The 25,961-nt window shown below is 41.4% G+C and overlaps 1 protein-coding gene across 5 annotated transcripts in view; it reads right to left on the bottom strand.

Moving 5' to 3' along the window:
* The window catches only part of LOC122812119 (adhesion G protein-coupled receptor E2-like), a 1,702,710-nt gene that overhangs the window by 319,666 nt on the left and 1,357,083 nt on the right, over positions 1-25,961 (bottom strand). For all 5 annotated transcript variants that reach the window (XM_044084406.1, XM_044084405.1, XM_044084408.1 and 2 more), the window contains one exon: positions 10,684-10,878. In XM_044084406.1, coding sequence (XP_043940341.1) covers positions 10,684-10,878 — 195 coding nt within the window. The remainder of the gene's footprint in view (positions 1-10,683; positions 10,879-25,961) is intronic.

Here is a 25,961-nt window from a genome sequence, read left to right as displayed (position 1 = left end):
AATTTGAATGAATCTAAATGAGCAATAGGTGAAAGCAAAAGGGTGCACACCACATATCTCAACCTGGTGAAAGATTTTGGCAGAATTCGGAACTCAAGCTTAGTAGAAAACTAAATTTACTGGGAGTAAACCTCTATGTCATCCACTTGATTGCAAGCTGACTCATAGATAGGTTGCTGGTAATCAAAATAGAGGAAGTTACCTCTACAAGGAGACCAGTCACCAGTGGAGTTCTCCCATGCCTCTCAGCTGTGTAGATTTTAACAGCAAGTCCAGATTTTTGTCTCATATTTTTGGAATGATTCTCATAAAATGTGTGGTTTTCTGGCAAATCACTGAGGACTGCTGTAATTAAACAATGACATCATTTGAATTTCAGAATTTATATCCTCCAGAAACACTTGATGTCCTTAAGGAGTCATTTGCATATATCCCATGGGCCTCTATTACAGGAGGTTTAAGGTATCATGCAGTGAAAATTTTAGCTTGGCTAGTCTTTTATTAATTGGTTTGCCTGTGTGACCTTTTTACTTTACTCTTTGGTTTATTCTCATTGGGGTAATATATAATTATTGACCATGGTATAGGTAAGGCCTATCTATAAACAAATGGGATAGGTTATTTCAAGCACAAAAAGAGAAATTGCCTGGGCTTAAAATGGCCTGCAAGGTAGCTAGCCTAGTACTTACATATAAACTTATAATTTGTTGCTTACCTTCTCCAGAGAAGCAGATCAAGAAGGAAAGCTAGTGATTCTGTTTGAGTTTTTGCTGTTTATTGTTAACACTGTGGCCTTCCAGCAAACAGCTGTACAAGTACATAAATCAGTCACATACCTGAAAAAAATAAGTTGTACAGGAAGAAAACTCCATGTAACAATGAGAGAAACTTAAGGCCCTTACAGACATGGCAGGAAGTTAGAATGACTGTGTAAACAGCTCCACAGGAAGGTGGATCATCTGGATTATTGGTCACAGCACCAAAATAGCAGAATCCCGGGGATTCCAGCATTCATTCTGGTGAAGAACTAGCAAACTGGGTAAGTAATTTACTAAAAACAAAAAAACAGATCCACCTTGAGGAGTTATAGCAAATGACTACTAGGATCCACTGGATGAGGAAGCAACCAGTAAATACAGCCTCTCCAAGACAAGTGTTGATGGAGCCAGAATCATACAGCACCAAGGTATGGCTAATTAGTCATAGTCACAGGCAAAACAGAAAACTTTGAAAAAATGGGCAGATTAAATCTATGGAGAAGTTTTTGCACAAATTATATAGCAGAATGAAACACATGAATCATATTTAAGAACAGTTTCACGTATGTGGGCACTTATCAGACATTGCCCTTCCAACCAGTCTATCAGTGTTACTAGCAGGGAAAGTCTAGAGACTTACTGTAAAAGAAGACAACTGGAATTTTCTGAAGAAGGAACTGCAGTAAAGGGAGTATGGTGAATGTGAGAGCTAGAAAACATAACCTCTGTTAAGGAAATGGAATGGAAGGCATCAAAATCAAAAGCCAGAAGTATAAAACAGAAAACCCAGCAGCCCTTCAGGGTCAGTAGAGAACATGGAAAGAGACCAGGCTGAACCAGGAATGAGACAGACTGTATACAGATGTGAAACTCAAAACTGCCTTAGATTACAAGGGTGGGCATATGGTCCCAGAACAGAGAAAGAAACCAAAAAAGGGCTTAGATAAACCTTATCAGCTGCTCCCGTTAGGGGTCGCCACAGCAGATCAACTGTTTCCATTTCTTCTTGTCCTCTGCATCTTGCTCTGTCACACCAACCGCCTGCATGTCCTCTCTCACCACATCCATAAACCTTATCTTAGGCCTTCCTCTTTTCCTGTTACCTGGCAGTTTCATCCTTAGCATCTTTTTCCCAATATACTCTGCATCCCTCTTCAGCACATGTCTAAACCAACGTAATCTTGCCTCTCTGGCTTTGTCTCCAAACCTTCCAACCTGGGCTGACTCTCTAACCACAGTGAAAAACTTCTCTAAAGCAAATTTCACATGCCTCAAAACCGAGGCAAAATCTTTATCCTTTATAAACACATTCTATGAACACCTTCAGGAATGCATGGATCATGCAATCCCAAATAAAACCAAGACCCAATCCTCCAAAGGCAGACGTCCTGTCTGGTGGACCCCAGCCATAAACAAACTATACAATAGAAGGAGGAAGCTACTACATGATAGAGCAAAATCCCAAAAAGGGAAGGCATCTCTGATCAGTATTAGCAAAAACTACGGGCACTCATAAAATCGTCTAAAGCCAGCTGAGAGAAAAATTGCACAGGACACTAAGGATAATCACAAGGCTTTCTTTAGTTATGTTAGGAACCTGGGTGGGAATTCCCAGATATGCTCAGAATTAGTCCAAAATGACAAAAATACACCGAGCCCACAGGCGTTGCCAACATCCTAGCTGACAGGTTCAGTGCAAAAATATCTATCCCAACAGAGTGCTGCCCCTGACATCACAGATGCTCAGGCTCTCCAAAGCAAAAACACAGCATCAATGGGACCAGATGGTGTCGGGCTGCGTCCTACATGAACTCCAAGAAGAGCTAAACCCAAACATAAAACTACTGTTCAATCTTAGCCTTACTACAGGATATGTACCCAAAGCAACAGTGGTCCCTCTCCACAAACGAGGTGCCTCAACGGATCCTGGAAACTATCGCCCCATAAGCCTGACTAGCTTGGTCTGCAAAGCTATGGAAAGGATCATCATGGACCTCAAAGAAAGATATTGGGGACCTACAGACACTGGATCCTACCCAGTTTGGCTTTGTTAAGGGCAGATCCTGCCTCTTAAACCTGGTCGATTTCTTTGAAACAGTCACCAAGGCCATTGACGAGGGGAAGGTGGTCCACACAGCCTACCTGGACCTCGCAAAAGCCGGGCATTATAGATAAGCTCACCAGCTTAAATATAAACCCCTATGTCACTAGATGGGTTGCAAACTGGCTCAAGGACAGAACCCACATGGTTAGAATTGCTGGAGCCATGTCAGACTCCAAACCAGTTACAAGTGGCGTCCCACAAGGCTCAGTCCTGAGACCTCTCTTGTTCGGTATATATTTCTTGGCAGTACAGGCCAACATGGAAGGACTGTGGCTGACCATGACTGCAAACTGGGAGCCATAATCAACTCTCCAGCCGACACAAGCATCCTCCAAAAGGGCCTCATAGAAACAGACAACTGGTGCCAAAGCCATGGCCTCAAGCTAAACGCCAAAAAGTGTATAGTCATCCCCTTTGGCAAAAACAAAGTGCCCACAAATTACCACATAGGTGGTAATCCATTAAGTACAGAAGAAGTCATTAGGGACCTGGGGACCCAAGTTGATAGCAATCTCTCATTTGACAACCACGTGGCCAAAGTGGTTAGAAAAACATTTTATATAGCCCACCTAATCATGAAGGGATTCACATCTAGATCAGGGGAGGTCATCGTGCCTCTTTACTCATCCCTCATCAGGCCCATAATTGAGTGCAATGCCCCTTTTGGGTTATACCTTACCAGACACCTGCAGCAACTGGAAAGACCCCAAAAGTACCTCACCAAGAGGATCAAAGGGCTCAAACAGATGCCATATGCTGCCCGGTTAAAGAAACTCCAGCTGTTCTCAGTGGCATACCGCCTGCTCAGAGGCGATCTGTGCCTGCCGTATAAAGCCATGTCCAACCCGGAATTAATGGACATGCTGCACCTCAGAAAATACAAATCCCATCGAGCTCCTTTTCGAGACTTGAACCTCAGCACTGAAATAAATAGGACATGCTGGAGGGACAGATTCATAACAGAGGCTCCCTTCACTCTGGAATAAAATCCCAGTCCAGAGAGTCCCACATTGACTCTCTTCAAGAGGAATCTTGATGAGTGGATGGGAGATCATAGGTTTACCCCGGCTATCACTTCTGTGTCACTGTTAGACAGAGGCACAGTATACTAACCTCAAAAAAAGGCATAGCTAAATTAATTTAAAATGGGCCAAATACACTCTGGCTAGGCTTATAAATGCCCTAGGGCAGATAGCCTAGTATGAACCTATGAACCTATGAACCTATAATATACTTATTCCTAATCTTGTCCATCCTCGTCACACCCAGTAACTTGAGTATTGAATAACAATATGGAAACCCTATAAGTAAACAAGCATGAGTAAACTGGAAAGAGTACAGCAGAAATATACCAAAGGCATCCATGGATGTGAACATTTAAGTTATTATGAAAGACTAAAATATCTGAATTTGTACAGCATCTCTTACAGATATCTAAGAGGAGATCTTATTCAGGTATATAGGGCATTTAGAGACAACTACCTCTGGGAATGTTTGGGGTTATCAAAAAGTACTAGAGAATCATCAGACACTCTATGTAGAAGCTTCTGTAGGAATGAGAAGTGTGCTGATTGGTTCTCTGACAGAGTAGCTGATGCATGGAACAGACTACCAAGTTACATTAAAGCAAGTACTAGTGTAGATATTTTTAAGAACAGCCTGGACACTTATTATGGGAACAAGTGTTTTGAAATTTTGCAAGCTAGAAGGGCATTAATGCCCGTGCTTAAAATATTTGTATGTATGTATGCATGCATGTATGTATTCTTAACAAAAGGGGTTCCCTGCCATTGGTAGTTCAAATTCAGGCCAGTGTTCCAAAGCCTTAGAAGTTTATAGACATCATACATTATATGTATGTTCCCCGCTCAAGCCATAGGGCATAAAGTTGACATATAGCTATACATACCTCAGAACTTCTTCTGAGTGCTACTTCTTCTCTGCTGGTTACTGAGATGTGTTTCAGATAAGTGCCTCATTGGGGTTTCTTCGTATCTTTCTTACTTTTATTTTTGCAAGTTATATGTCATCCAAATGTTAGTGAGGGAGGCAGAGTCCCCATAAAGAACATCACGAGCAGTGTTTTTTCTGTTTGGGTGCTTCTCAGAACCATACACATTGTTCTACTAAGTGGTTTTCCCCAAGACCCTACATAGTTGTCTCTCCTCCTTATTGATTTACTGGAGATTCACTATATTAAATTGTTGGTACAAGGTGCTATGGTGGAATCTTCCCTTCTCAAAGGTCTGCTGCCTGTCAAGAAAAAGGCCAAGAAAATCAGGTCTGATTTGGCTGTCCTTCCCCAAAGTCTCTCTAGAGTTTCATGAAAAACCATAGGTTCAGCCAGTTATTATCTTGAATTCCTCTGCTGTGAAACCATCAGAGGCCAGCATGGATCTGACTTCTCACATATCCTCGAAGGATCTGCAAATGTACACTTCTGGATGTTGAGGGGGAACCTCAGCTGATTTTTTTCATGGACGTAGGGCAATTGCAAATCCTTGTTCAGGGGAAGATTCCAAATACATTGGCTGAGTGTAGACAAGGGTCTGATCTACCTGGAATTTTTAGGGTAGACATTCATAAGAAGAAAAAAACAGACGACTAAGCATATTTCCTCTGTGGTTAAAGATCCCCAGCGTGACTGACAAGATTTTACATAGGGGCTATTTAATGCCTTAATGGCCTTAAAGCCTCCACAATGAGTTTCTGTACCTGCTCCTCCTTGGACTTTTACTCCCCTTAAGAGACCTAGACAGCAGGAATCATCTGAAGATGATTTGGATTCTGGGGAAGAATCTTTGTCATACTCCTGTTATACTCCTCCCTTCGATTATGGATCTGAGGAGGAGGATTCTATCACTCCAGACTTCACATTGGAGGAGCTCTCTTTGAGCACACTTTCTCATATGATGAAATGTTTCAAATGGTACTGTTTTCAAGTTTCTGATATTCAAAATAGGTATTATGAACTGCTCCAAATGGAGTTCCATAAGCCTTTGCTGTATTTCCTGTATTGGCTGCCCTCTAGATTTCTCTTTGGCAGCCTCTGTGGCCCCTGATTCTTAACCTCTAGCCCCTAAAAAACCTGAGGGATTTTTACAAGGTGCCTGACGACTGTAGGTTCTTGTACAAATGTCCTTATGCTGATCTTTTGTAGTGTCTGTCCCTTCTGACAAACCTTCTATACTTTTGCCTTCTACTGATCTACTTCCTTCAGACAAGGACAGTAGGAATATGGAAAGTTTAGGAAAAAAAGCTATATACTGCTGTCACCCTGGCTTTTTGGGCTATAATTTACCAGACTCATATAATCAGGTATGTTTTAGCCCTTCTGCCTCAAACTTGTCAGGCAATTTCTGACCTCTCCATTTCAGAAGAGAAAGTATTGGCCCTTTCTCTCCTGGGCTCTTTCTCTCAAGTGGCTCGCCAATCAATTAAATGTAATTATGATGCAGTTGATGCCTCCTCCAGGGCTGCTGCCTTTGGTTCTGTTTTGAGACATTATTCCTGGCTTCATCTCCAGCCCTTACCTAATGGTACTAAGGCTAAATTGTTGGATGCGCCTCACGATAATAACCTTTTTGGTTCTGCTGCTGCTAAAGGTAAGGCCTGGAAGGAACTGAAACACATTTTTGTGCCTCCTATCCCTAGGTTCCAGAGGAATTATCCATCCAAATCTGCTTTTGTATGTAGACAGCCTCGGAAAAGCTGAGAAGGGTTCTAGGCATGTACCTCCAGCTAAGTGTTCTCAAACTCTTATGTCTCAGAAACATCCTTTTCAAGACAAACCATGTTCTATCTGAGAGTTTACTTCCCCTTTCCCTGGGTCAGGTTCTGTTCTCACTTCACCTTTCCCTTCCCAACTGTTTAATGGTCACTCAAGACTCTTGGGTTCTCTCAATCATCTGTTGGGGATACTTCATGGTGTGGAAATCCCCTCCTCCTATTTTGGGCTTTCCTGAAACTACTCAGGAACAGCTTTCTTTTTTTTAAGACCTGTTTCAGGACCTTTTGGCCCAGGGCACCATTTAAGTCATGTCCACTGTTCAGGAAGGGAAAGAGTTTTATTCCAGGATATTTGTGTTTTCACCTCACAGCAATAGATTCCCCTGGTTCGATTCTTGGCTTGGTTGTCTTCTGTGAAGAGTCTGCATGTCCTCCTTGTGTTTGCATAAGTTTTCTGTATGCACTCCAGTTTCCTCTCACATTCCAAAGACATGCAGTAGGTGGATTGGACACTCTAAATTGGCCATAGGTGTGAGTGTGCATGCATGTATATGCTGTGGAAGAACTACTATAGCACCCAGTGGTATAAACCTTGACTGTAGATGATTATCACTGCTGAAGTGACACCTCAACCCCATGTGCAAAAATGGGAAAAAGGGGTTATGGCTGGATGGATGGATGTTTCTAGTTCCCAAAAAGGAAGGTACTTGGAGGCCCATTCTGGATCTTTCTCAGCTCAACACCTTTCTGAAGATCCCTTCTTTTTAGATGTTGCCACTTCAACCCCTGTTTCCACTTCTTCTTCCCCAAGCTTTCTTAGTATCCCTGGATGTCATGGATGACTGTCTTCACACCCTATTCATCCCCATTTATAAAGTTTTTACATTTCTCCATTTCTTTATTGCATTTTCAGTTTTATGCTTTGCTCTTTGGCTTTCTACTGCCCCAAGGGTATTCACCAAATGCTGCACTCTTGTCATTGCCTTTTGCATGATGAGAGGGGTTCAGATCTTTCCTTGTCTGGATGACCTGCTCATTCAGGCTTCATTCCCAAGATCTTGCTTCAACACCTCCAGTTTACGGTTTGTCTCTTACAATGCCTGGGGTTTGCCATAAACTTTCAGAAGTCAGTCCTGTTTTCTTTTCAAGATCATGTTTTTCTCAGATGTAGGATCTGCACCATTCCCATGTTGACATCCCTGCTTCCACCAAAAGCTCTTTCTCTATTCACCTTTTTCATTTACTTCTTCCTCTGGTTCTGTTACAGCCAAGGATTTTCTCAGGGTTCTAGAATGCGTTGTCTCCATCATTTCTATCTTACCTGTAGCCAAATTCCATATGAGAAACTACAGTGGTTCCTAAAGTCAGTGTTGCTTCAACACTGTCATCCAGTTGATTTTCTTGTTCCTTTCCTTCCATGGCTCAAACTGAAGCTTCTGTGGTGGCTTCATCAGCTGTGTCTCAACCCAGGCCTTCCTTCTCAACCCCTATTCCACTCTCAGGAACTTTGTTTTGATGCCTCAGACAGGGAGTGGGAAGCTTTCTTCAGTTTCCTCTAGGTCCAGGGTCTCTGGCCTCTTCATCGGAGGTCAGATCACATCAACATAAAGGAGAGGAGAGCTCTCTTTTTAGCTTCTCAGAGTTTTCACTCCTTGTTTCTTCCAGGGCCTCCAACATTTTTATAGACAATACCACAGTGATGTGGTATATCAGCAAGCGAGGGAGAGACAGTCTTACCTCTTGTGCAGACCAGCTGTTCATATCTGGGATCTAGTTGTCCAGTATTTAATGACTCTTTAGGCTGTATACATTTTTTCAGAGCAAAATATAGTGGCAGACTCTTTGAGGTGGTCCAGTACACAGGCTTATGAATGGATGCTTCACAGAGATGTGTTACTGGACATTGTCCATCAGTGGAGTACTCCACAGGTAGATCTTTTTGCCTCCCCTTTGAACAGATATCTTCCTCTTTTTTGCACCAGAGTCCCAAGTCCTCTGGCTTGGAACTTAGATACCCTATCTTTTCCTTGGAAAGGGATGTTTCTGTCTGATTTTCCTCCCCTTCCCTTTCCCCAATTTCAAGAGTCCCCCGCTCAAGGTCAAACTAAACTCCCCAAAATATTGCTGGTGTCTCTCCTTTGGCCCAGACAGCATCAGTCCTCCTTCTTCAATCACCTAGCCAGGGGCTATCACCACAAGTTACCACAGAGGGTAAACCTTCTTACACAAGACAAGGGGTCTCTGATCCATCCTCACTTGTTTACTCTTCAACTGATGATGTGGGTGATAGGATTTTGATCCCATTTAGGCACCTTTTTTTCTGAGAACATGCTTAGGATTCTGCAGAAGGCCAGGAAATCATATTTGTTCAAAGGGAAGAGAATTTCTGTCTGGTGCCTTTCTCATAAATAGGATCCACTTTCTGTGGGAATCCCTCTGGCTCTCTCTTATTTGTGTGAATTGCTCCATGTTAGGTTATCATATTCTTAGATAATGCTCACCTTTCACCTATTTCTGCTTGTTTGCCACTGATTCCTCCCCTTGCCTCTAGGTTTGAGGCTAAACAATTTCTTAAAGATGTCCTTCATATCAGGCATCCAGGAAGCCTATTCCACCTTCCTGGGACTTCAGTTTTGCACTTGAAAAACTAAGTCAGGCTGCTTTTGAGCTTGCAGCTTCAGCTTCTTTGCAACACTGTACTTGGAAGACTGTTTTTATTTTGGCCCTTACTCTGAACTCCAGGCTCTTATGGCTGCTCCTTCTTTCTTAGCTTTTCAAAGAGAGGGTGTCTCTTTGTACTAATCCTTTTTTTATGCCCATGGTGATTAAGGAGTTGTCTCTTAATTAGCCATTTATTTACAATCCTTTCTTCCTTCTCCACTGTCTGCTAACGAAAAGGTTCTTCACATTTTAGATTTGCATAGACAGCAAAGCTATTATTTGGATAAGACTAAGGCCATTCACAAGTCTGAGCAACTTTGTGTTTTTTTTATTCCAGAGCTCTAGGTTTGGCTGTTTCTAAGCAAACCATATTCTCCGGGATCTCTAAAGCTATTTCATTTTGTCATTCCTTTCATGGAAAATAGCTTTCTATCTCTGTAAATGTTTATTCTACCAGAGTGGTTGCTTCCTTGGGTGCTTTTTTTAAAGGATTAAATAACAGTTCCATCCTTGAGGCTGTTACTTGGACCTCTGTCTATACCTTCACTATGCATTACAAACTGGATGTTATTTCCAGAGCAAGAATTGGCTTTGCCAGAACTATGCTACAAGGGTTTCTGGAGGGCTCCTCTGTGCCTTCCTCTTCCATGTTTCCTCTTGAGCTTTTGTACTCTTCCTTTTGTTAAGAATACTGCAACAGTGATATAGAAGGATCATACAGTTGTGTAAAATCTTACCATAACAGTAATATGTCCTTCTCTTCACTGCTGCATTATTCTTTCTTTCTCTCCTCCCCCTTCTACTCTGTCCTGTTCCTTCTGTCTTCCTGGCTTGGAATTATTTTCCTTTTTCTCCTTCTGGATGCATGCGTTCCACCTAGTTCCTAAGAATATTGTTCATACTGGCGCTTTTCAGTTCTGAGGTACGTACATCTGTACATCATCTTTATGCCCTGTGCCTTTAGTGGGGAACATACATGTGACATACGGGATATATAAACTTCTAAGGATTTAGTATACTGACTGGACATTGGGGAATCCCTTTCGTTAAGAATTCTGCAACAGTGAAGAGAAGGGCACGTACTGTTATGGTAAGACTTAACACAACTCTACTCTCTCTACTTAAGCATCTTGTGCTTGACATATATTGAAGAGCCAGCTCATCCTTGTTTTGTCTTCAGTATGACTTGTCAAGACTGTGCTGTAATGTTCTGTTCTTATGTACCTCATGGCTTATGCCCTGTTTAATGTACACCGGCTTCCCTTCTGTCTTATCTCAGCAACTAATAGCCTGGGATCTATACACCTCAATCCCCTCTATCAGTGTATGTGATATGTTATCATTTCAAGCATTACACATTTTCCATTTTTTTCTGGTAACTGGTTGATTAAACACAAAGCTTTAGGAAATTTTGCACATTAATACTTGTACCTTATATGTGGTCTGGGAGATGCCAAAAAGGAAAATACCATCTGCTATAAGCAGACAGATACAAAGGTTGAGGAGTAGTGTTGTACTTGCATTTTGAATAGAATGACACAGTCGAAATGTCATGATGGAAAGAATCAAGCAGATGACTGAGAACGTAAGTCCAACAACTGAAATTATGTTTAGTGGTCTCTCATTCTGAAATTAAGAAAAACATACATATCAGTTATAATGCAAACAACTACATCATGCAGTTACTATAACTATTCACTTACCAAGATTTGTATTATGGAGGGATGAATAAATCATACAGAACTACTCATACTGTAAGAATTGATATGATTGTAAAATAATGGTATGAACAGGAAATAATTGGAATAAACTGGAATGAATGTCTTTATCTATTAATTACCTAAACTTGTGCTGAACAGGTGCCGGTCTCTTCTTTATGGACCAACTCTTCTTGTACCTTTCAGAATAAAGTCTGCAAACACTGTAGTTTGGTTAAAAATGTGTTATGTACAGTGGAGGTAGAAGTCAACAATATCCAAATACTGTCTCCAATAACAGTGCTGATAAACTGAAACAGTCTGTAGCTTCTACACTTATATTCTTTCCTTCCTGAATAATATCATTAATATTCTGGAACCTGGATATTTCACCTGACTTCTGCACTCATACTTGAGTGGCTGTACTGAAATGCTTTCTGCATATCAGTCCAAACAAAGTGATTGTGTTCTGAAGTGTTTCCTATTATACAATGACCCCCCATTAATATTCAAAAACATGCACGCTAATTGGTCAACGTGCACGTTGTAAATCAGAGTTATAGTAATGGAAAAAGGTCTGGTCGCCCGGACTTTTTCCATTACTATAACTCTTTTTTTTACAGCAACGGAGAATGCAAGATCTCTGTTGCTTCACACTGTCTCGCTATGTTAAAGGAGTTTAACATAGCGAGACAGCTTTAAAAAAAGCAACTGAGATTCTCTGTTGCTTTTTTTAAAGCTGTCTCGCTATGCTAAACTCCTTTAACATAGCGAGACAGTTTGTAAAAAGCAGCAGAGATTTTGCTTTCTCCATTGCATTTTTCAAAACTGTCTCGCTATGTTAAATGGGTTTAACATAGTGAGACAGCTTTAAAAAAAGCAATGATTTCACCTGACTTCTGCACTCATACTTGAGTGGCTATACTGCAATGCATTCTGCATATCAGTCTAAACAAAGTGATTGTGTTCTGAAGTATTTCCTATTATACAATGACCCCCCATTAATATTTAAAAACGTGCACGCTGATCAGTCAGCGTGCACATTGTAAATCAGAGTTATAGTAATGGAAAAAGGTCCGGTCGCCTGGACTTTTTCGATTACTATAACTCTTTTTTTACAGTAATGGAGAACGCAAGATCTCCGTTGCTTCACACTGTCTCGCTATGTTAAAGGAGTTTAACATAGCGAGACAGCTTTAAAAAAAGCAAAGAGATTCTTTGTTGCTTTTTTTAAAGCTGTCTTGCTATGTTAAACTCCTTTAACATAGAGAGACAGTTTGTAAAAAGCAGTGGAGGTTTTGCTTTCTCCGCTGCTTTTTTTCAAAACTGTCTCGCTATGTTAAATGGGTTTAACATAGCGAGACAGCTTTAAAAAAAGCAACGGATATTCTCCGTTGCTTTTTTTAAAACTGTCTCACTATTTTAAACCCATTTAACATAGTGAAACAGTTTGTAAAAAGCAACGGATATCTTGTTTTCTCCATTGCTTTTGCCCAAAGCTCTGATGTACTGCGTAGGCATACGCATGCGCAGTACATCAGAACTGCCATAGAATACCAGACAGCTGTGGAAGGGCAGCAAGGAGGCATTATGCAATGCCATTATTTAAGAAAAGTAATTATTTTTTTTCTTAAATCATGTCATTGTATAATAGCAATAACCCACTTCTTGGTGTAGGTAATGCTGGATTTACCCACGGTAATCTATGCTCCTCTTCAACCATGGTTCCCAGGCCTTGTACTACTCTTGATCCTAAACGGTGAACAGATTTCCACGTGTAGTCAACTACACCTGGAAATCTGTCCACCGACTACACGTGGAAATCTGGCGACCAACTACACATGGAAATCTGTTCGCTGTTTAGGATCAAAAATGAAAAGCATTGTAAAACTGGTTATTCCTTCCCTCCAGGCAGGCATCACTCAGGATCAAAAACCCATGAGGTCCACACCTATTTTTGTGGTTCTAGTCCTTGTACCACAGAAACAAAACGTGTTTGCATTCAGATGTACTGCACATTCTGTTCTTTTTAATATTCTTGACTGAAGGTTATTTTTATTGATTGAAAGTGCATTCACTAAAACTTTATGCACACTGTGAAGGCCTGCTTTAATACAGTTGCATTTCTAGACTTATGCAAAGATAATACTATATTTTTGTACATTTAAATTATACTTGATCTTGTAACTCCTCCTGAGATTCCAGAACACACACAGGTATCTCATTCTGTAGTTACTGTAAAATATGAAATATAAAATGAAGATACAGGCCTAACTGTACATTTTCAGGCCTGTGCAAGGTCTGTTCTCCAAACTGTATTTGTGTAGGATTTATTCTGTAACAGTTGACTATGCAACTACTAAAAAGGATTAGCTTCTATAATTACTTCATTTATCTATTAATATGGTCTGCAAAGTATACGATAATGATCACTAGAACTAATATAAAATATGATGTGTTGTTGTCAATCTCGCCTTTATTCTCACTGATAGGTCAGATCCGTCACGGGCTTTCCAATAGCTCGAACTCTTCAGCAAAGCTCGTGGGCCTCTTTCACTACTGCGCACAGAGCAGCGTCGGGCAGCGCCGCTTAAACTATTCCCGGCTCCACAAAGTCTACTCTTCACTTTTTTCCTTAGAACTGCTCTAAATCTCAAATTAAGCACTCTATTCTCATTCTAAAGCCTTGCACTTGCTCGTATAAGTAATCTCATAGGTAAACACAAACTACAGCATTACATCCTCTTATACTTCTTCAAAGCACTTGCTCCCTATTGGTTCTTTCTGATCAGTCAATAAGTAGTTCCCTATATTATTCAGGCATGTCCAAAGGTCAGTTTCGAGTTTACTCTCCAGTCCAGCTGGTGAATCTGGGAATCTTGAGGCAATGATACAACTGCCTTATGTATACAGACCACCATCTCCTCCTCCCAACAAGCTCAAATATATGTGAGAGATGCAACTATATAGCCAAACTGGAGGCTAAGCTCTCTCAACCCAGTACTGGCACAGTCTGTCAGGAGGAGAAGGTAACCACACACACCACAAATCCAGTCTCACATAGACGTATTGCATCAGCAAACCAACCACAAAAACACACAAAAACATACTCAGAGGCTCTAAATAAAAATCTGCCTAAGCAGCAGAGACCTCCAAAGCAGACATCCAAGCAACATCTACCACAAAGCAATATCCACGTAGCACATAGCTAACAAAGTCAGTGTGCCACACAGTCACAGCCCTTAAGGCTAAACAACACACCTAATACACTTGTAATAGGTGGCTCTATTGTCAGACACACTAACGTCCCACTCACCAGGCTGAACAAGGAGAAGGTCACTGTAAGCTGCCTGTCGGGTGCCAGGATCTGCCACATAACACAAGCACTCAGGTCACTCCAAAGCAAGTACAAGTATGACTCCGTCATTGTCCATGCTGGTGTGAATGACCTGAGACGTACCTCCCTGGACTACATGAAAAAAGACGTACAGGTGCTCTTTGATCATGTAGCCCAGGCCGGTATGACCCTGACCTTGAGTAGCATCTTACCCTCACCAAGAATGATGCCACAGTATAAAGACAAAATGATCAATTTTAACAATTGGCTAAAGTATTGGTGTCATTCAAAGGGGATCCAGTGTCTGTCAGCCTGGGATGACATGCTCGACAAGCCACGTTGCTTCACTAGGGACGGCTTGCACCTGTCACCCCTGGGTTTTCAAATACTGGCTAAGGCTCTTGCCTCCCCCATAGTGCAAGTTTTTTAGGCAAGGCTCAAAAGACAAACCCACCCCCATAGACAACACAAAGAAAAAAAACTAAGGGTAATGCTGCTCAATGCCAGAAGTCTAAACCTCAAGATGCACGCACTCGAGACTCTCCTCAGTATGGAGAATATCGATATCTGTGCAGTAACAGAAACCTGGTTCAAGGATCCTGAGAGCACCCCAGCACTACCAGGCTATACTTCATACCATGCTTTCCGGCCCCAAAATTCTGACCGAACCACAAAAGGAGGGGGAGTATCCATATTTATCAAAGATACCCACACCTCCAGGCTAGTGGCACTGCACTAAGCTTTGGAGACCGTCCATGTGCAACTAACAGTGGGCAAAACTGCCTTTCAGTTTGTAGCCTGCTACAGACCACCTTCCCAAACACAGGAACCTCATTCGGCTTTCCTGAGAACACTGGAAATTATGAAGGTCTCCCCAAACACTATTATATTGGGTGACTTCAACTACCCAAACATCGACTGGGAAAACTACTCAAGCCCAAGCACCCTCGCCCAATGGTTCCTAGAATTTATAAACTCAAATGCTATGGAACAACTGGTCACCACTCCCACAAGAGGGAAAAACATACTGGATCTGGTTATCACCAACATGGGGTCACTATGTTCCACACCAGAGGTATACCCCTTATTGGTAAGATCAGACCATAAACAAATCTCACTGGACATCCATATTCCATCCCCACCCCTAGCCATGGAAACCACGATGAAGAACTTCTCAAAAGCAAACTTCACACTTCTCAAAACCTGAGGTGGAATCCTTCAAAGCCCCTTGGCCAGTGGACAATATGGCATAAAATGCAGAATCCTTTACAAAAGCATTCTATGGACACCTACAGGAATGCATGGAGCATGCTATCCCAAATAAAACCAAGACTCACTCCTCCAAAGGCAGGAGACCTGTCTGGTGGACCAAGGCCATAAATAAGCTATACAACAAAAGGAGAAAGCTACTACATGACAGAGCAAAATCCCAAAAGGGAAGGTGTCACTGATCAGTACTAGCAAGGAACTACGATCCCTCATAAAATCTTCTAAGGCCAGCTTTGAAAGAAAAATTGCACAAGACACTAAAGATAATCACAAGGCCTTCTTTAGTTATGTCAGAAACCTGGCAGGCAACTCCCAGATATGCTCTGAGTTAGTGCAAAATGACAAAAAATTCACTGAACCCACAGACATTGCCAACATCCTGGCAGAAAGGTTCAGTGCAAACTCCCCCCTCCCCCAAAAGAGCAAATGTCTATCCCAACAGAGTGTAGCCTTCCTGAGATCACAGATGCACAGGTGAGAGCTGCCCTCTCCAAAGCTAAAAACACAACATCAATGGGACCAGACGGTGTCCCACGCTGCGTTTTACACGAGCTCCAAGAAGAACTAAACCCTCATATAAAGTCACTGTTCAATCTCAGCCTTACTACAGGATATCTTCTCAAGGAATGGCGTACAGCAACAGTGGTCCCACTCCACAAAGGTGGTGCCACAACAGACCCCAGAAACTATCACCCTATAAGCCTGACTAGCCTGGTCTGCAAAGCTATGGAACGTATCATCATGGAAATCATAAACAAAGACATTGGGAACCTCCAGACACTGGATCCTACCCAATTCGGCTTCGTTAAGGGCAGATCTTGCCTCTTGAACCTGGTCGACTTCTTTGAAACAGTTACCAAAACCATAGATGAAGGGAAGGTAGTTCACACAGCCTACCTGGATATCACAAAGGCCTTTTACACAATACCTCACTCGGGCATCATAAATAAGATCACCAGCTTAAATATCAACCCCTATGTCACAAGATGGGTTGTAAACTGGCTCAGGGAAAGAACCCACATGGTAAGAATAGCAGGTGCCATGTCAGACTCTAAACCAGTTACAAGTGGTGTCCCACAAGGCTCTGTCCTGGGACCTCTCTTGTTCGGTATATATTTCTCCGAGGTACAGGCTAACATGGGTGGACTATGGCTGACCAAGTTCACAGGTGACTGCAAACTGGGTGCTATAATCGACTCGTCGACTGACACAAGCATCCTCCAAAAGGGTCTCACAGCAACGGATAACTGGTGCCAGAGCCATGGCCTAAAGCTAAATGCCAAAAAGTGCATAGTTATCCCCTTTGGAAAAAACAAAGTGCCCACAAATTACCACATAGGTGGTAATCCATTAAATACAGAAGAAGTAATTAGGGACTTGGGGACCCAAGTAGATAGCAATCTCTCCTTTGACAATCACGTTTCCAAAGTGGTTAGAAAGACCTTCTATATAGCCCACCTTATCATGAAAGGGTTCACATCTAGATCAAGAGAGGTCATTGTGCCCCTCTACTCATCACTTATCAGGCCCATAATTGAGTACAATGACCCATTTGGGATGTACCTTACCCGACACCTTCAGCAACTGGAAAGACCCCAAAAGTATCTCACCAAGAGGATCAAAGGGTTCAAACAGATGCCCTATGCAGTTCGGCTAAAGAAACTCCAGCTCTACTCAGTTGCATACCGCCTACTCAGAGGCGATCTGTGTCTGACATATAAAGCCATATCCAACCCAGAATTAATGGACATGCTTCACCTCAGGAAATCTAAATCCCTTAGAGCTACACTCTCCAGGGACCTGAACCTCAGCACAGAAATAAATAGGACATGCTGGAGGGACAGAGTCATATCCCAGAGGGTCCCCTCACTCTGGAACAAAATCCCAATCCATGTCAGGCAGAGCCCCACACTGACCCTCTTCAAGAGAAATCTTGACAAATGGATGGGAGATCATAAGTTTACCCCTGGGATCTCTTCTGTGTCGTTGCTTGACAGAGGTACAGTAAACAAACCTTAAAAGCGCTATCTTCTGTGACCTACTATACAGAGGCACAGTCAACTAATTTAAAAGGGTGGCGAAAGCCAAACATACTCTGGCTAGGCTTATAAATGCCCTAGGGCAGATAGCCTAGTATCAACCTATGAACCTATGAACCATAATGCAGTTCCCCAATATCCCCAGATCTCATTTGCCATGCTGTGAGAAGGTTCTTCAAGCAAGCTCTGAGCTAAGTTATTTTTATATTTTTTACTTTTTTTCTCTAGTCAGTAATTTTATATTTGTTAACTTCCCTTTGGTATTACCTACAGATTTTCTAGTCACTAGTTCCTCTCTTTGTTAGCATCCATTTTTAGTTTAAGGATGTCTAACTTACAACCATTTAAGTTAGAGGGTGTCCCCTTTCCTTCCTCGCCTTTCCTTTTGTTAGGTGTTTAGTAATTGTTAGAATTAAGTAACTATTCTTTCCATTTCTGGTTACTGCTCATTTTTAGTTAGAGAGTGGCTAACCACAGTTACTTCAAACCTAAAGTCCATTTAAGTTAAAGGACTGCTTCCCTTTTTCCCTTTGTTTCCTACTGTGACTGTTGTTAATATATATTTATATATACATATATAGTAGGATATAGTTCTTTTTCATCTTATAGCTGTTGTTCTGGTGCTTTTTCAACTGGGTTGAACTTTTTTATGTTTTAGTGTTGTTGGTTAGGCTACCTTCAAATATATTCCAAAAGGAAGGTAAGCCATTGGGATTTAAAAAATGTGATAAATGCACCAAGAAGATTCCCTTCAGTGATTTGCACATCTTGTGTTTATACTGTTTGAGGTCTCTTCATTTGCAAGAATCGTGTTCCATTTGTCACCCATTTAATTCATGGGTACTTTTGGAATGCAAAAACAAATTGATTTTGAAGGGGTTAATTAAAACCTCCTTCTCTGAGGCTATTTCCTCTGATCCCTCTTCTCCTAAATCAGAAAAGTCTGAGAGGTCAGGGAAATGGTCTTCCCCAGCTCTGTAAACCTCATTGAAGCTGAGAACCAAGGAACTGAATGTGTCCAGTCTGACAGCACCTATGGAGCAGACAGCTTCTAGAGGGCCAGGAATTTGACTGGATCAGTCAAAGGTTTTGAATCCAAAATCCTCCTCAGAGTTGGCTCCAAAGACTCCATTGTGCATGGAGTTTCACAATTGGAGCTGATCTCCATCCTTGAAGCTGATTATGTATCAGTTTCCATCACCTTTTCTTACCAGATGCAGATCTCTAATGTTATCTACAAGGTCTACTAGAAGCCTCTTAGAAGAAGATGTGGATAGGGTGGTGCAGAGGCTTCTCAAGACACCTGCCTTGGACAAGTTTCTTTTGGATCTGAACCCAAAGGAGTTGGATCAGATGCATACTTCCCCTGTGGCACCTGGTCCTTCTCTGATCCATCCCTCGGTTTTGGAGCTGGAAGACTCTAACATCCAGCTGGTGTCTATATCAGGTCCGAGACCTGTCAGCTCCTTGGATCCGATTTCGACCCTGAGCATCTCAGCCAGTCAAAGCAGGAGACCTCTGAGAGCTGATACTCACCTATTGGGTCCTTGGAGCCTTTTCAGATCACTTAGCATCTGAAGCAGTCTCTCAGGGCCTTAGCTCAGATGGGTGCGGCTCTTACATCTTTTGCAGAGCTTCTGTCTCCTGCACCAAGGGATCTTTCAGCCCCAATATCTCTGTTGTCAGGTCCAGGGAGTTCCTCGGAACAATGATATGAGAAGGGTAATGACTGCTTCTCAGTCTCAGGCACAGCCCCCTTTGGAGCTACTTCCTTCAACAGTCCAGGTGCCTTTACCTCATCACCTCCATCCACAGGATTGCAAGGATCCAAGGCCTCGGTATGTTCCTCAGGGGACTCCCCTCTCTCTTCCGAATCTTCTCCAGAATATCCCATTCAGGAAGTTCCTTGGAAGAGATCATGCCAGAGGAAGCATCTTGACTCCCCAGAGGAGTCAGCCACTTCAGATACCAACCTCAGTGAAGCAGAAGGGTCCCCACGGTCACCTCCTCAGGACATCTCATTTGAAGACATCCTGGAAATCTTGAAAAAGAGAAGTGACTGACAGTCCTTGCCCCCTTCAGCTGAGGAGTTGGCATACCTGAAGGCCTTCGGATCTAACCCTTCAACCTCCTGGGTAACACCGCCTTCTGACCAGTTTAGTCAGTTAATCTCTCAGAAGGCCTGGGAGATCCTAGATTCCACAAAACCCACTACAAGTATATTACAAGTATATTACAGCCCCAAGGATCAAGCCTTCCTTACAAAAGGTGTAGCAGTTGATGCCATGGTTGTGGCAGCTGACATGGAAAAGGAACGTTCCGAGACCAGTTCCTCTATCCATCCCCCTAATAAGGATTCCAGGACCATGGATAGGTATGGGAAGTGCATCTTCTCCTCAGTGGCTTTTACATTATGATCGCTGAATTATCTTACTCATTTCACCAGATTACAGAAGGCCCTGTTGAAAGAGTTATCAGACTCGCTCCAAAGAGCTGTAGCTGATACAGAGGCAGATAAGGTCAACGCACAGCTTGATACCTTCAGTTCAGTGGCCAACTCATCCATGAGACTCATTTCATATTCAGCATATGGAGTGAATAGCATGGTGGGTGCAGGCATCACTATAAGGAGATAGGCTTGGATGCACCTTTGTGATTTTGTGTAGCCCTTTAAGTCTTACTTTGTTAATGCTCCCATCAATGGATCATCTCTTTTTGGGCCCAAAGTCAAAGAAATGCTAAGTCAGTCTGAGCAGGAGGTTAAGAAATTGCCTGCTGTTGGAGTGCATTTTTCCAAATCCACCAGACCATTTCCAAAAGGTCAGAGGTGTAGTGGGAAGCTGTGGTTCAGCAAAATCATAGTGGTCTTACCAGGGCACACAGGGTGGTAGTTCCCCCAGGAGCAGAGGGGGAACAATAACAGAAGATGCTGTCCTCGGAGCGGAGGGGGTCTACAGAATTAGGGTTTCAGAGAATATTTCTTTGGCAGACCCTTTCAGCACTCCTGAAGGAGTGCCCGACTGCTCGTCAATGGAGGCAGTCAGGGGGCAATTTTCACTGCACCTCAAAACCTGGCAAAACATTACTGATGACAAATGGGTACAGGACATAATATCCAGGGGCTATATCATCCCTTTTCTTTTCCTGGTCCCATAAACAAATCTAATGCAGACATTCCACCCAGTCAAAAGGAACAAGCAACATTAGAAATTCAAACATTGTTCAGAAAAAGGGTCATCCAAGAAGTCCCCGCAAACCAGAGAGAATCCAGAACTTAATTAAGATTTCTTTTAGTTCCAAAGAAAACAGGGGACTGGATACCAATATTGGATCTCAGCAAACTAAACTAATTGGTGAAGAAAACCAAGTTCCGGATGGTGACACTACAGTCAATAATTTCATTTCTCGAAAAAGACAACTGGATGTGCTCTATAGACCTTTAGGATGCATACTACCACATCAAAATGTAAAGGCGATCCAGAAGGTACCTGTGCTTCTGGCTAGGAGACAGTCACTTCCAGTTTCAAGCTCTGTTCTTTGGTCTCACTACAGCCCCCCCCCCCCCCAGACTGTTCACCAAATGCTTGGCAGTAGTGGCAGCTCACCTGAGACGCCGAGTATTCTAGGTGTTTCTGTATCTGGATGACTGGCTAATAACTGCCCTGACCAGGCATCTACTGCTACAAGCCAGGGACTACACACTTCAGCTTTACTCCTCCCTGGGAATTACTGTACATTACAACAAATCTTCCCTAGAACAATATCAAAATTTAAGCTTTAAAGGAGTATAAATAAATACAACCAAACTCATAGATAGACTTCCTCAAGATAGAGCACACAATATTCAAGTACATGTCAGGTGGTTAATCAGAACAACTCGGTCCAGTACAAAACAAGTACTACAAGTTTTGGGAAAGATGGCAGCATCTATTGTACTCATTCCACTGGCACATCTACAAACAAGGATTCTACAATGGTTTCTTTCCACACATTTGTCAATTCTAGAATTACCAATGTCTCACAAGATTCTCATAACCAAATCTTGCAAGAGGGATCTTGAGTGGTAGATTCACTCCCCGTTGGTGTCTCAAGGCCATCCCTTTACCCCCTCAACCCCAGGCCATGGGACAACAGATGCTTCCCAGATGGGGAGGGGGCATTATCTGGGAAAGACTATCCAAGGCACCTGGCAAGGACATGATGCTCACTTGCATATAAACATCTTAGAATTGAGAGCAGTGCTGTTGGCACTGCAGGCATTTCAAGACTCTCTCTCTCAAAGAACCATAGCAATTCAATCAGACAGTATGTCGGTAGTCTGGTATATAAACAAACAGATAGGACCAGATCTTATCCCCTTTGTCAAGAAGATGTAAGGGTTTGGCAATGGGCAACATCCTCCAACTGCTTTCTAGCTGCAATGCATAACCCAAGAAAATCCAATGTGATTGCAGACAAACTGAGCAGAGCCATACTGTGGCTGCATGTGTGGTCCCTCAATCAGAGAGTAGCAGAACAGATTTTCTGAAAATGGTGACAGTCTTTTTGCATCGTCCACCAATGACAAATGCAGCAATTACTTTGCCCTGATCCCTCCTATGGGGGAGTCACCAAGAGATGCACTTGTTCATGATTGGCCTCTGGGACTCCTATATGCTTTCTCTCCAATTCCTCTAATTTCCAAATTATTAAAGAAAGCAAGTATCTTGGAGACCACAATAATCCTGATTGCATCCTATTGGCTTTGCCAAATCTGGTTTCCCTTCCTACAGCCACATCTTTGGGATAATCTTTGGATTTTGGACCCAGATCTAGATTTACTGATGCAGCCATCGGGAATGAAATATCCCAGCATTCACAATCTCAAATTAACAGTGTGGCTGCTCTAATTCCCTTGATTGTTAGGTTTCCCTGCCTGTCCTCTCCTGTAAAACAAATTCTGTTGTCCTCCCATAATACCTCTATGCATAAATCGTGCAAGAGTAAATGGAATAAGTTCAAAATATGTGTGAATGAAAATAAGGTGGATCCCTTTTTTGTGCCTATATATGCCACACTGGAATTTCTCACCAAGCTTTTTTCATGAAGGTGGGGCTGCTCCTACTATTAGAGTCCAACTAACAGCAATTTTGAATTACCATGTAGGAGAAAATGGCTCTACTATTATGTCACACAGACTCTGTAAAGCCTTTTTGAAAGAAACAATGACAGTTAGACCCCCATACAAGAACTCAACTCCTCTCTGGGATCTGAACTTCATTTTAAAAAATATCATTTTCCCCCTTTGAACCTTAAGCAACATGCGATTTAAAGTTTTTGTCTTGGAAAATGCTTTTCTTGGTAGCTATTACCTCAGCCAGAAAGAGTATCAGAATTGCAGGTCTTGTCTTCCAAACATCCTTACCTGATTTTTTCATAAGGAAAGGGTTTCTTTATGCACTAATCCTTAATTCTTTCTTAAGGCTGTGTCAAAAAACAATCTAAATCAAACTATTGTGCTACCACTGTTCTTTCCTAATTACCAGAACAAAGGCAAATACTCCCTGCATCTTCTGGATGTACATAGACAATTACATTTCTACTTGCACAGGACTTCAGAATTTAGGAAATCGAATCAACTTTTCATATCCTACTCTGAGACTAAGAAAGGTCTACCAGTCTCAAAGGTTACATTATCTAGATGGCTCACCCTTTGTATATCCAATATCTACATTTCCAAAAACAAGCCTCTTCCATTTCCTGTGAAAGCACACTCCACCAGATCAGTAGTGACTTCAGCAGCCTTTCAAGCAAGATTATCCTAGGACAATATCTGTGCTGCAATGACATGGGCTAAACTGTATGCCTTTATTATTCATTACAAAGTGGATTTGGCCTCCAGGAGTAGGGTTTCCTTTGGTACTATGGTCTTGAGGAATATTCTTCCATGAGCCACCCAAGAATTAGGTTGCTTGGGACACGGTTCCATCAGTGGGAATAAAGGCAAGATTGACAACAACAAATAAAGAAGTTATGTACTTACCATAATGTTCCATGGTGTTGTCAACCTTGACCTTTATTCTCACAACCCATCCACCATGCCCCCTTCCAGAACTCCTGGAAGACTGAGTGGACATTGGTTTCGTGGACCTCCATAGTCTCAGAGGTACTGACATTGTCGTAGAAGAGACCATAGTTGATGTATAGAATATTTTATTTTCTGGGTGGGCAAACAAGATCTGAGGAAGTTGGGGGACTGCATTATGGGTAGAGAAAGAGGCCCATGAGCTTTGCTGAAGACTGAGCTTTTGAAAAGGCTGAGATGGATCCGACACATCAGATACGACCAATCAGTGAGAATAAAGGTCAAGATAGACAGCACACATGGAATGTTGTGGCAGCAACCTAACTTTTTTTTTTTATCTGGTAAATTAACTTGCTATTTCAGTTTTGACCACTAGGTATCACTTGTGCATTTATTGTCTGTTTGGATTAAAGTATCTTAACTTTATGATTTAATTAAGCTCTCTCTTTTTTACACCTGTAATATATGTATCTTGAAACATAATTACCACATACCATATTAACTTGCTTCTGTAAATCTACAGCTAGATTTGTTACTAATAATCCTATTTATCTTTTTAATTTCTATGTGCAGTAATGGATGTTTACCTTTTAAATTTGTGTCTCAAATATCCTATAAATATTTATGTGCTGTAATAGTAAAAGGACCTTTACTAAATCCAATGCGTTCTGTATTTCAGATCTATACCTTTGCACACACTGCCAGTGTCTTTTTAACTTTCTGTCTAATGCATTAAGTAATGTGCAATGTATTCTGTAAATTAATTAACACATTAAGCCTGAACTAGTATGCCTTGAGAATATTAAATTAATATTACTTCTTATTATTTATATAACTTATCTTAGTAAGCCTGTTACAAATAATTATGCCACTTTACCCTTAACACTAATGACTGAATAATGTGAAGTGTGATGTAATTGCATGTTGTATAATGTCTAATAATGCTGTTAGAAATGTATAACTGAGTATGACTGTTATATTCTGAAATCTAATTGAAATGTGCTCTACCTAACTCATAACTGAGTATGAATGTCATATTCTGAAACTTGACTGAAATCTACACTAAAGTGGTACATATTTATACTGGATATCTAAAATTGCTGTGTATAAATGTTATATTCTGGAAACTAACTAAACTAATATTAAAGGAATACCTTTTCTGCTGGTGTTATCTGAGCACACATAAAAGCATAAACTGAAATCTGGTAAATGTTATATTCTGGAAACTAAACTATTAGTAAAGGAATGCCATTTTTATTTCAGTATTATCTGAATACATAAAAACATAAAGTGAAATCTAGTACTGTTATACAATTGTCTGAACACTTAAAAACATTTGCATACTTGCTTTAACATTAATCTACATAAATGCACATCTGCTGTATACGCATTTTAACTTTAAAAATACTTTTGTTCAGAAAAATGAAACACATTTAAACAAACACTGAAATAAAAACAATCTGGTTTTGATGGTCTTGTCTTTCTGTTGATACTTGCGTTGTGCACCACCGCTCTGGCCAAGCTTAGATCTTACTCTGCATTGTCCTAATCACTGCTGAAGTATTGGAAGGGCTGCCATTTGCCAGATCTGTAACTGTAAACCCTTTATTCTGTGAATTAACTTTAATCTCTTTTCTGGTATACCATACACAACATGTGCTTCCAGAATATTAAATACATATATGAATCTAGTAGTAGCCTGAAACTGTTACCTGTTATTTCATTACTGGCCATTTCTAGTCTATCTTAGCTTTTCTATGAATAAGATACTGTTTCTGAAAATGTGGCAACTTGATGGCCTGCAATTCAGCTCTGGCAGTTGAACTGGTATTTATTTTATGATTAACCCATAAATCTGTGTCTTTTCATCCTAACCAATTCTTTAAATTCTGTACATCTGCACAATCTGCTACACACACATTCTTACCATCTCTGTGCACTATTATATGTTATGTAGCAGTTTTTACTGCTATAAAGTTTGACACTTCAAATCCTGACATACCTGCACTTGTGTCCTCTAGAAGTCTATTTGTAACTGAAATTGTTGCGTCTGTATTATTCCATACTTTATTTTATGTAAACTATAAAATAGTGTCATTTTTGTAGATCTTAAACAATGACAGATAAATAATCTGATCTGCAGCTGGGTTGCCACACCCTTTATAGACAAGATGAAACTCTTTTAGCTGTGATATGTGTTTCTTCCTTATTTTGCCCTGAAATACTAATAATAACATTGACTTGAGATAAGGTATGCATTTCTTCTGTATTTTGCCCTGAAGTATGTATATAATTTATGCTGG

This window comes from Protopterus annectens, chromosome 9.part0 (assembly GCF_019279795.1).
Source record: "Protopterus annectens isolate FY-2018-M chromosome 9.part0, PAN1.0, whole genome shotgun sequence".
Lineage (NCBI taxonomy): Eukaryota > Metazoa > Chordata > Ceratodontiformes > Protopteridae > Protopterus > Protopterus annectens.
Note: the sequence above shows the minus strand (reverse complement) of the source record. Positions and strands in the feature narration are given on the sequence as shown.